Raw genomic sequence first — 13046 nt, 5'->3', positions numbered from 1 at the left:
TAGATGTAGTCAAAGTACTTTAAAAATAATACTTTCCATATTGATATAAATTCATTAAGATGTTAGACCAAGGCTATCTACATCTACAGTTTTATACTTTATTTTAACTAAAGACTTCATAAAGTCTCAAAGTGGAATTAATTAAACCAGAAACTTTTAAATCCTTTCCTTCAATTAAGCAGGCATGTAATACCATGAAATAGTATAAACTGTTCTTTTTTATTCTTTACCACCATCCCCAACATAATTCTATTCCCAGGGGATTGGCTTGCTTATTAGCAATTCATAGTAGCTAAAGGAAAGTAGTAACTGATATATAAAAATAGAAAATGTTCAAATACAGATCAACTTCGACTGCTCTTCTCAGCCCTTGAAAGAAAATTACATTTGTGGCTTTCACTACTGAGCTCACCTTTGCCCACAGTGGTATGCAGAAATCTGTAATTCTCTTTCACTCTCTCCACACTAGCATATCCCATTTAATACAGTGGAAAAAAATGTGAAATTAAGTGAAAAAAATAAAGATATTTTCCTCTGGACTAAAATATCATTTAAATATAATTAGAAAGTAAAAAGATTTTAATAATGAACAGCAAAATACCAGTAGTGAAAATTCAGCCTATGGTTTCAGCAAGTCACATACCAGGATGAGCAAATGGAGGCAGAGGTTGTATAACAGGGGGAGCCCCGTTAGCCAGGGGGGGCACAGCTGCTGTGGGAACAGAAGATACTAGGGGTGGAGACATTCCAACAACTGGAATGGATCCCATTGGCACTGGAGCAACAGCTGTAAGCGGTGGCATGCTGGCGATACCTCCCATACCTATGAAGAAAAAAAAGCCCAGCACAGTTCACATCCAATCACATTTCAACACTGAATAATAATTAACCCAGTACTGCTTAAAGAAAATCGCTTTCCAGTTGTAATACATTCCAATTAAAATAGGGCTTCAAGTTAATCATTTTAAAGAGTAACAAAAATTATGTCAGGGATCACATCAAAAGGACTCAAGACTCAACCTGAAGACAGATCAAACAAGATGAGAATCAAAAAGTATAATAACTGCAGTGGACTTAAAGGCTCAAATACAATTAAATCCATGAGTTCAAAATTATATTTAAAAATAAACAAAATCCTAACTGGTCAAAAAAGGAGGACGCTAAGGCAATCAATTTACTACTTCGAAATAAAAGGTAGAAAAATCAAACTGCAATCTACCTTTTCTGTGTTTATTATACCTCAGGGAAACCAGATATTTGATGGGGAAAGCATCTTTATTTATTTATTTGAGATGGAGTCTCACTCTGTCACCTAGGCTGGAGTGCAGTGGCGTGATCTTGGCTCACTGCAACCTCCACCTCCTGAGCTCAAGTGATTCTCCTGCCTCAGTCTCCCAAATAGCTGGATTACAGGTGCCCACCATCATGCCCGGCTATTTTTGTGTTTTTAGTAGAGATGGGGTTTCACCATGTTGGCCAGGATGGTCTCAAACTCCTGACCTCAGGTGATCCACCCTCCTTGGCCTCCCAAAGTGCCAGGATTACAGGCATGAGCCACTGCGCCTGGCCCCAGAGGCATCTTTATATAAAAATATTCTAACCAATAAAGAAGAAATGATAAAACAAAAATAAATGTTTCCAGCTGGGCACAGTGGCTTATGCCTGTAACCTCACTACTTTGGAAGGCCAAGGCAGGAGGATCGCTTGAGGGCAGGAGTCCAAAACCAGACTGGGCAATATAGCAAAATTCCATCTCTACAAAAAATTTTAAAAATTAGCCAGGCATGGTGGTACCCGCCTGTAGTCCTAGCTATATGGAAGGCTGAGTTGGGAGGATCACTTATGCTGAACAGGTTGAGGCTAGAGTGAGCCACAATCACACCATAGTACAGCCTGGGCAATACAGTGAGATCCTTGTCTCAAAAAAAAAAAAAAAAGTAAAAAGCTTCCCTTCTTTTGTATTTCTCTGTCCTAACTTTAATACCTTCTCTCATGTTGAGTAAATAAATTTTAGTGTTTAAATGCCCCCTATTGATTTTTTAAAAATATTTTTGTTTGTTTGAGACAAGATCTCGCTCTGTTGCCCAGGCTACCATGAAATGGCATGATCATAGCTCACTGTAGCCTTCACCTTCTGGGCTCAAGTGATTGTCCCAGCTCAGCCTCCCAACTTGCTGGAACCACAGGTGTGCATCCCCACATCCAGTTTCACACATTTTTTTTTTTTTTTTTTTGGGTGGGGGGCGGTAGAGATGAGGTCTGACTACATTGCCTGAGCTGGTCTCGAACTTCTGGGCTCAAGTGATCATCCTGCCTCAGCCTCTCAAAGTGCTGAAATTACCAGCATGAGTCACCATGTCTGACGTTTACTATTTTTCAAAAGTAAATTTTCTTTTCAACCTGAGAAAGCTAACTGAAATGAGTATTATTACATAATAATAGTAATTAAAACATTAATTTTCTTTTTTTCTTTTATTATTAGAGATAAAGTCTCACTCTCACCCAGGCTGAAGTACAGTCATGTGATCATAGCTCACTGTAACCTTAAACTCCTGGGCACAAGGGATTCTTTTGCCTCAGCTTCCCAAGTAGCTGGGACTACAGAAACGCACCACCAAATGCAGCTCATTTTTTATTTTTTGTAGAAACAGGGTCATGCTATAATACTCAGTCTGGTCTCAAACTCCTGGCCTCAAGCCTCTCACAGTGCTGAGACTACAGGGGTGAGCCACTGTATCCATCCAAAAGTACTTTTCTATGTGCTTGTTGTAGGGATTAAAATCTCCAAATTAATTTATCATATTCAACTTCTAATGGCAGAATATAGAAACTTTACACAAATATAGCTCAATTCCCTTTCTCTTCTTCTGTGCTATTACTGTCACATACATTATAATTTTATATGTTACAAGCCCAATAATAGTTATAATTATTACTTTATACAATCATATCTTTTAAACTTGAGAGAAAAGAAGAAAAATAGATTTATATGGTCTTTTAAATTAACCTACATATTTATCATTTTTGATGCTCATTTCTTTCCATATATTACAGTTACCACCTTTTGTCATTTCATTTCATCCTGGAAGTCTTCCTTCAGTATTCCTTCTAAGGTAGGTCTACTAGTAATGAATTCTCTCAGTTTTTGTTTATTTGAAAAGGTCATTATTTCACCTACATTTTTATTTTTTATTTTATTTATTTATTTTTTAGACAGAGTCTCGCTCTGTCGCCCAGGCTGGAGTGCAGTGGCCAGATCTCAGCTCACTGCAAGCTCCACCTCCCGGGTTTACACCATTCTCCTGCCTCAGCCTCCCCAGTAACTGGGACTACAGGCGCCTGCCACATCGCCCGGCTAGTTTTTTTGTATTTTTTTTAGTAGAGACGGGGTTTCACCGTGTTAGCCAGGATGGTCTCGATCTCCTGACCTCGTGATCCGCCTGTCTCGGCCTCCCAAAGTGCCGGGATTACAGGCTTGAGCCACCGCGCCCGGCCTCACCTACATTTTTAAATGATAGTTTTGCTGAATATAGAATTTTGGGTTGAATTTTTTCTTGCAGCATTTTGAAAATTCCACTGCCTTCTAACCTCCATTGTTTTCTATTACAAGTTTGCTGTTATTTGTATCTATGCTCCCCTATCCATGATGAGTTTCTCTTACTGCTTTCAAGGTTTTATCTCTGTGTTTGACTTTTGTAGTTTAACTATGATGTGTCTGGATGTAGATCTCTTTGTATTTACCCTACTTGAGGTGTGTTGAACTTTTGATTGTGTAGACTATTGCTTTTCACCAAATGTGGCAAGCGTTTGGCTTTTCTTCTTCAAATATTTTTTCTGTACCTTTCTGTCACGATTCTCCTTCTAAGACTCCCATGACACACATATTGGTAAACTTGGTCTTGTTCCGTAAGTCTCTGAAACTTTGTTATTTTTTTTTTCAATCTTTTTGTTCCATATTCTTCAGACTGAATAATTTCTATTGATTAATCTTCAACTTCGCTGACTCTGTCTTCTGCTACATTGAATCTGCTACTGAGATCCTGTGGTAAATTTTTCATTTTAGTTGCTGAACTTTTCAGGTTTTGTTTTTGTTTTGAGACAAGGCCTCACTCTGTTGCCCAGGCTGGAGCACAGGGGCGTGATCTTGGCTCACTGCAGCCTCCTGGGTTCAAGTGATTCTCCTGCCTCAGGCTCCCGAGTAGCTGGGATTACAGGCATCTGCCACCACGCCAAGCTAATTTTTGCATTTTTAGTAGAGACAGGGTTTCATCATGTTGGCCGGGCTGGCCTCCAACTTTTAACCTCAGGTGATCCGCTACCTCGGCCTCCCAAAGAACTGGGATTACAGCCGTGAGCCACCACGCCCAGCCTTAGTTTTTCCTATTTTGTGATGGAGTTTCACTCTTGTTGCCCAGGCTGGAGTATAATGGAGTATAATGGCACAATCTCATCTCACTGTAACCTCTGCCTCCTGGCTTCAAGGGATTCTCCTGCTTCAGCCTCCCAAGTAGCTGGGAGCCACCATGTCCAGCTAATTTTTTGTATTTTCAGCAGAGACAGGGTTTCATCATGTTGGCCAGGCGGGTCTCGAACTCTCTACCTCACATGATCCACCAGCCTCGGCCTCCCAAAGTGCTGGGATCACAGGTGTGAGCCACTGTGGCGGGCCGGTTATTGAAGTTTTCACGTCAGTTGTCATACTTTTCTAGAATTTCAATTTTCCTCTTTTTTGTAATTTCTATTGTTTTTTGGAGAGTGTCTGTTTGTTGATTCATTTCCATGCTTTCCTTTAGTTCTTCAGTTCTTTGAGCATAATTGTTGCTTTGAAGCCTTTGTCTGCTAAATGAATCCAACAGCTGGATCAGAGATAGTTCCTACTGACTGCTTCTTTTCTTGAGGGTGAGACAATACCTTCCTGCTATTTTTTTCATGTCTCAAATGTAGGTGAAAATGGACATTCAGATAATATATTGTAGCTACTCTGGCTCTGATTTTCCCCCTGAAGGTTGTTGTTTCTATCTTTATTTAGTAACCGGCATAGGCTAATTCAGAAAAATCGATCCTCCCTTGTTGTGCAGCCCCTGATGGATCTGCTCAGTGGGTTTTTAAAAAATTCGTTTTTATCTTGAAGCCCGGCTTTTTAGGGATTGCACCTGCATCTTTCTAGCACATTAGTCAGCCAATGATGGGACAGAAGTTGTGCTCAAACACCTCAAGTCAGTAAGGCTTCCTTTCTCTGCCAATCCGTCAGCACAAAAATGCATTCAAAGTTCAGACCCTTTTAAAGTCTTCCCCAACTTTAACATTTCGCAGGGCCTTTCTGCATATTCTCTATACGTGCATGCAGTTTGAGGGCTAGTCAGGCCTGGCCATGACCACAAGTTCAGGCCAATAGAGTGGCTGGTCATACCTGCTCTTCTGTGGCCAAAATTGCCATTTCCACTAACAAAGCTGCTGGGCACAGGCATGACTTCCCACTCCCACAGCAAGTAAGCCCCCTTCAATGACAGTAGTTAAGACTGCTGGTATTTACAAATTGCCCCTCCACGTTACCAAGTTGCAGTGTTAGGGGATAGGAAATGCCCAGGAAAGGCCACAGACTTCTGCTTCATATCTGACTGACGCTCAGGAGCTTTTCAGGCATAAATGATTCTCAGATGTTATATACCTTTGGTTAACTTCCAGAGCACCGAAATGGTTATTCTGTCAATTCTGCCCTTGAGGGAAGAATTTGCTGATCTCAACTCAGGCATGGTCGGAAATTTCACTGCAGAAATGTTTTTTAGGTTTCCTTTAATCCACTGGCCCCTCTCCATTCTTTTCGTTTTCTTTTCTGTTGAAAGACCCAGGTCATGTGACCTGTGGAGCTTCCCAGTCTGGATTTTGCCGACTGCATTCTCATGGTGCAGTTCAACATTTCCCTCTATATTCTGTATTTCCTTCAAATAGGCACCTACACCCAAAGAATGGATCAGGCTGAGGGTGGATCTCTTTGGCAAGACTACAGGAAGCACACAAAATGTAGCCGTCTTTTTGTGATCTTGGCAGTCACTGATGCTTAATTAGTCTGTATTCATTTATGGGGAGTTGAAAACAGTGATGTTCTAATCCTACCATGTTTTGTCATTTATAAGCTGTAATACTTTTATAAAGAGGTGCTTCTAATGAGGATATACTAGTTGGCTATACAGTAGTACAGCTCATATAGGAAAGACATAATAAATGCCTCAATCTTCCCTTTACCTGTTTTTAAGGTAATGAACTGGTTTCTTAGGATCTTCTTAAGGTAAATTATTCTTGTTAAATACATTATTAAATCATTATTGAGTCATAAATTTACAAATATTTATTGAGTTTTAATTCATGGCTTGTTATCATTCTTGAAATTAAAACTGTCCTCTCTTTGGTCAATGTGAGCTTCTTTGGGTTGGCTTCCGAGAATTTCTGGTATCTTCCCACTATTCTTTGATAGCTTCCTTGCTGACCAGTAATACAAGATGCATCCTTCAAGCTCTTCACATTTCATATCTAGACCTGGATTCAGCCATTTCTCCAAGAAACTCTGTTTTCTTTTGATGAGAAATGATATTTCAAGTTCACAATCTGGACGCTAAGGATGCTCAGTGCTGCTGGGGTAGATGATTGTATCTAGTCTTTTCAGTGAACAGAACCAGGAGACAAATAGATAAATAGATAGATGAAGAGAATGGGGGTGTGGCAAGAGACGCCTTCTGAGTTCATATTAATACTTTCTATTTGAAAATTCAAATCCAAGACTCTATAGCTTTTTATTTACATTTGATACTATACATTTGTATCGCCTTTCTTCCACACCAAGAATACAGATTTTCAAAGATATAGAAAATGACAGAATTAGACTATTCCGTAATTACTCATTTGTTTTTACCACATATCTCAGACAACAGTTTCAGAATAACAATACTAATACTAATTTCTGAAAGCATTAAATTATTTTATTTTGCATGCAGTCCTGCCCCGCTTAAAGTTACATTGTATCCAATTGTCAACGCATGGGAATTACATCCGATATTCTTTGCTCCTTCAGTCTTAGTTCTACAGCTAACTATGTATTTAGTGCTCATGACCAGTCCTTATGCTGACCTAGCTCTAGCTATTTTGATTGTCTGAAGCACATTCTCTAATAGATTCCTTAAGAAAGGCTCATGTTAATATACCCTGAGGCCTTATAAATTGGTAACATTTTGTCTGTTTTTTCTACTTGAAAGTCAGTTTTTCTGGACACAAAATCCCTGGCTTATTCTTTCCCTGAAAATTCTAAATATGTTACTCCATTTTCTTCTAGCAGAAAGCACTGCTGTCGAAAAATCTGAAGATAATCTAATTTTCCCCCTTGTAAGTCATATGCTTTCTTTTCCTACACATCTAAATAATTTCTCCTTTAACTAGAATACATCTTAGTGTTGGACTTTTTAGATTGATATTCTTGGCCACATGATACTCTTTTAAATATAGTTTAGAATCTCTTATTTTAAGAAAGTTGCCTTGAATTCATTTTTATCATTTGTTCTATTCCATTGGTTTAGTTTTCTTCCTCAGGGACTCCTGCTGCCCATACATTCAATCTTCTTTGTCTCAAATACGTGTTACTGTTTCTCAAATTCTTTTTATATCTTTTCCATTTTCTTTTATTTATTTAGGAGACCTAGTCTCACTCTATCCCCAAGGCTGGAGTGCAGTGGTATGATCTTGGCTCACTGCAACCTCTGCCTCCCGGGTTCAAGTGATTCTCATGCCTCAGCCTCCCAAGTAGCTGGGATTAAAGGCATATGCCACCATGCCCAGGTGATTTTTGTAATTTTAGTAGAGATGGGGTTTTGCCATGTTGGCCAGGCTGGTCTTGAACTCCTGACCTCAGATGATCCGCCCACCTCAGCCTCCTAAAGAACTGGGATTACAGGTGTGAGCCATTGCGCCTGGCCTCATTTCCTTTTAATTTAAATTCTTTTCCTCTTTGTAACTTCTATTTTTCTTCAGCTAGTATCCCCTGTGTTGCTTTGAGTTGCATCCTCATTTCTAGAATGAATTTTTCTTTTATTTATCAGTCTTTCTGTCACCTTATTTCTGAGCCTTAAAAACTCTGATTTACATTCATCTTTCAAGTCTTGTATCATTTCCTTATTCTCTTCAAACTTGTTTTGAAGTACTGATTTACTGGTTTGCTTTCACTGTCCACAGGGGTGTTATTTCTCCCTTTATTCTCTTTTTTTCTAATAATAACTTTGTGTTATTTGACCTTGCCTGACACTTTCTGCAGTGGATTTGACCTTGCTTGCTCATTTTTATGTGAGCCTTGCTTCCTGGGAATTCCAGTCTCCGTTCTCCTCCCCTACTTTTGTCTGGACCATCTCTTTCCTTTGTATCCATGTCCCTGTATTGCTCAATTTTGATTCTACTCCCAGTTGTTTTTCCCGAGTATGAAGCCCTGTCCCAAAAGGAAGGCTTGTTGGGCCAGTCTTTTGAGTTCATAGGGGCTGGACTGCTCCAAGTCTCTCAGATCCTTTGTACTCAGTACTGCAGACAGCATAACCCTTTCCCATTTCTATTGCTGCTCTCAGCCTGGTTGAACTTTCTGGCAAATACCTGTTAGCTATTTTGGGGTTCTCCTGTCTCAAGTACACCAGGTACCCTAATTCTTCCCTCTTCCTCCTGCACTGTTACAAATGTACACAATTCCGTTCTGTTTGTATTTCTTTTACTAAGAGTATGTATTGCTTCTGTAAGATTTTAAAAACAGGGCCAGGCGCGGTGGCTCATGCCTATAATCCCAGCACTTTGGGAGGCCAAGGCGGGTGGATTTTGAGATCAGGAATTAGAGACCAGCCTGGCCAACATGGTGAAACCTCATCTCTACTAAAAATACAAAAATTAGCCAGGCATGGTGGCACGTGCATGTAATCCCAGCTACCAGGGAGGCTGAGGCAGGACAATCACTTGAACCCAGCAAGCGGAGGTTGCAGTGAGCCGAGAAGGTGCCACCGCACTCCAGCCTGGGGGACAGAGCAAGACCCCGTCTCAAAAAAGAAAAAAAAAAAGATTTTAAAAGTAGTGTTGTTGAGCACAGTGGTCATCACTGGGTAATAGAATTAATAGTAATTTTTACTTTTTAAGTCTTTTTGCATTGTTGACTCACAATTAGCATCTATTACTTATACAGTAAGAAAATTAGACTATTTTCCTTTTTTTTTTTTTTTTTTTTTTGACACGGAGTCTCACTCTGTCGCCCAGGCTGGAGTGCAGTGGCAAGATCTCAGCTCACTGCAAGCTCTGTCTCCCGGGTTCACACCATTCTCCTGCCTCAGCCTCCCGAGTAGCTGGGACTACAGATGCCCGCCACCACGCCTGGCTAATTTTTTTCATATTTTTAGTAGAGACAGGGTTTCACTGTGTTAGCCAGGATGGTCTCGATCTTCTGACCTCATGATCCGCCTGCCTCGGCCCCCCACAGTGCTGGGATTACAGGCATGAGCCACCGCGCCCGGCCTATTTTCATTTTTAAAAACAATGTTTAGAGACACTGAAAATCCAACAAAGAGAAGAAACAAATTCTAACTTGGGCTTTACTGAGTAAAAGTTTATTAATTATAGTCATCTAGGTGACTGGTTTACAGTTCACATACATACTGTCAAGCACATTACCACACATCTCATTTAGAATCAGATTAACTTTACATATCCACACATAGCAGTATGTATCAGGTTTACCTTGTCAGTTTTAGAATTCCAAAATTTTCTAAGATTATTTGATAACTATATTTTTAATGTGTTTTTCTTTTAAAAAATTTGGGTTTCTTCTTTTGATAACTATAATGAATTATACTCCAAATCCTGGTTTTTGCTTAAGAATATCAATCTACTCAAGCAACAACTAAAAACAGACGGAAACAAACTAAAAAGTTTTCATGAGCTATCATTCAGACTTTCAAAAGGCCTGACAGCATACTGTGCAACCAGTTAACCTTCAAGACACATACCCTATCTGTGCCGCAGACCCCTAACCTAAAAGGACGCTAACCTCAAAAAGACACTGAGGAAAAGGACAAGTTTAAAAATACTGTTTAATCATCAGACTGGTAAAAGCATCTTTTAAGCTTCCAAATTTGTTAAAAATCTTCTCTTACAAAATTATTTTTCCATTTTACAGAAATGGAAAAATTTATTAGCTACCTATCTATCTACGTACATTAAAAAAAAATAGAAATAGGATCTCACTATGTTGCCCAGGCTGGTCTTGAACTAGAAGCCTCAAGCAATCCTCCAGCCTTGGCCTCTCAAAGTGCTGTGATTACAGGAGTGAGCCACCATGCCTGGCCTACTGGGCTTTAAATAGCCACTGCAAAAAGACTATCATCCTTTTAACAACTGACTACCTTTTCTGAATGAACGACTTTCTAAATAAATACAACTACCACAAGCCGTATTCTGGCTGCCATCACCTCTTACTGTGCTAAGTCTTAATTCTTGAAATTTTCTCCCCTCTTCCAAGCCTCCAATCAGGATTTTGTCCCTGTCACTCTACTGAAACTGCCTGTCAAGGTCACTCACAAGTTCATCATATCAAATCTAATCACCACTGTTCTGCCATATTCTTACTGGATCTCTCAAAAGCAGCTCAAACAATGGAGCCCTCCCTCCTTGAAATACTTTTTCTTGGTAGCAGGACACCAATCTTCTGCCATTTCACTTTTGTCACTCTCGGTTTCTGGCTTCTTCTCTTTTGCCTGGCCTTTAAATGTCACATCACACCAAGGCTTGGGTCTACACCGTCTGCTCCTTATAGCTAAGCTTGCCCCTAAGACATGCTCTCCATATCCAAACCGCCCCAGAGCTGATCGATCCTTCCTCGGAGCTCCAGTCAAATGTCATCATCCCTGTCTCCTTAACATCTCAACATCAGAAATCTACTAGGACTCTCAAAATCACCAAAACTCTTAATTTCTCCTTTAAAACCATTCCTCTTCCTGATATTCCCAACTCAGTATACAGTTATGCCATCCATCTAGTTATTCATGCGAAAAGCCTTAATTCTCCTTTTTCATTTCTTATTTCCAATCTACTGACAAGTCCTTTTTACTTTTTCTCCAAAATATAGGCTATAATGAATCTAATCTGTCCTCCACATTGATTATCACCACCAGATATAAATCATCATTGCCTCTTGCCTGTGGCAAAAGCCTCCTAACTGATCTCCAGGATTCCACTCTTGTCCCCTACATTCCAGTCTTCAGATAACACAGATAAGTCTATGAACCGCATCACTCTTCCGCTTAAACAATCTGTTGCTTGCTTCCTTTTCCTTATGGTCTCCCCATGCTTCAGCTACAACGCCCCTCGCACACCTTCCAAACTCCAAGCTAGTTTTTGCCTCAGGACCTTTGCCAGTGCAGTTCCTTTAGCCTGGAAGGCCTCTCCCCTAGGTCTTGACATGGCTCTCATCATCTACATCAGTTCCAGAAGTCATCTACTCAAAGAACTCTTCCCTGGCCATCTTGTTCTACTGGTTTCTCTCTCTCTGTCTCTCTCCTATTACCCTGTTTTAATGAACTGATTGCACTTATTCTCACCTAAAAGTATTTATTTCCTTGCTCCCTACAATTTGAAAATAAGATCCACAGCAGTAGGAGCCATGAGGTCTTGCTGGCCAGCATGTTCCCAGCAACTAGGACACAGAGTAGGGGCTTACAGAACACTGATTTAATCCAATAAAACCATGTATTCTGCCAAAACAAAAATCAAGCAAAAGAAAAATAGACTCTTCCTGTATAAGTTGGGTCCAGAACAAAAGAACTATGCTGAGAGCACACTGGTGAAAGAAGGTACCAAGTCTACCCACAGAATTTCCTAGAATCGAAAATTCTATTTTCTGGGTGTTCTAAGGCAAGTCACAGCATCACTGCACCCATTTTGCTCTCTTCTCTATAGGGGAGTTGAACAAAATCATTGTTCAGACCCCAGTCTGAGCCTTAATTCTACAGTGTGTGAACAACTACAATAAAAAATATCTGAGGCTGGGTGCCATGGCTTATCTTGTAATCTCAGTATTCTGGGAAGCCAAGATGGGAGGATTACTTGAGATTAGGAGTTTGAGACCAGCCTGGGCAACAGAGTAAGACGCTATCTACAAAAAATTTTTTTAAATTACTTCAGTGTGGTGGTGCATGCCTGTAGTCCTAGCTACACAGGAGGCTGAAGCAGGAGGAACGCTTGAGCCTAGGAGTTGGGGCTGCAGTGAGCTATGATCGTGCCACTGCACTCTAGTCTGGGCAACAGAGTGAGACCCTGTCTCAAAACAAAAAACTCATGCAGACAAGGAACCATGGAAGAGTGACACACCATGTCACCCAGTTAGTTTTGTGATAATGAAGCCAAGGAGAAGGTAATTTTAAAAAACCTAAAGCCAGCCGGGCGGTAAAGCCAGGACTTTGGGAGGCCGAGGTAGGTGGATCACAAGGGTCAGGAGTTCAAGACCAGCCTGGGCAAGATGGTGAAACCCTGGCTCTACTAAAAATACAAAAATTAGCCGGGTGTGATGGTGAGCGCCTGTAATTCCAGCTACTCGGGAGGCTGAGGCAGGAGAATTGCTTGAACCTGGGAGGCGGAGGTTGCAGTGAGCTAAGATTAAAAAAAAAAAAAAAAAGAAACCTAAAGTCTTTAGATAAAGGGAGTTTTGGACAGGTTCTACCTCCTTTGTTAGAAATATGGCCTTAAGCAAAATGTTCAATTTCTGAGAATCTCACTTCCCTCATTTATATAACAGGGCTAATACATTAAGTATACTTTTTAGGGTTATCATTGTGATCAAATAATATAAGTGAAGGCACATACTATATATAAGGGCAAGGAAATGCAGAGTCAGATTTTTGTTTTGTTTTTTGAGATAGGGTCTGGCTCTGTTACCCAGGCTGGAGTGCAGTGGCACAATCTCGGCTCACTGCAACCTCCACCTCCTGGGCTCAAGCCATCCTCCCGCCTCAGCCTCCCAAGCACTCAGGACTACAGGCACACAC

The 13046-nt window shown here is 40.4% G+C and overlaps 1 protein-coding gene across 3 annotated transcripts in view; it reads right to left on the bottom strand.

The window, feature by feature from the left end:
- Nucleotides 1–13046, bottom strand: part of ITSN1 (intersectin 1) — a 248611-nt gene that overhangs the window by 136969 nt on the left and 98596 nt on the right. For all 3 annotated transcript variants that reach the window (XM_030914040.1, XM_030914041.1, XM_030914042.1), the window contains exon 6: nt 644–823. In XM_030914040.1, coding sequence (XP_030769900.1) covers nt 644–823 — 180 coding nt within the window. The remainder of the gene's footprint in view (nt 1–643; nt 824–13046) is intronic.

This window comes from Rhinopithecus roxellana, chromosome 13, assembly GCF_007565055.1.
Source record: "Rhinopithecus roxellana isolate Shanxi Qingling chromosome 13, ASM756505v1, whole genome shotgun sequence".
Lineage (NCBI taxonomy): Eukaryota > Metazoa > Chordata > Mammalia > Primates > Cercopithecidae > Rhinopithecus > Rhinopithecus roxellana.
This window is presented reverse-complemented; position numbering and strand designations above follow the sequence as displayed.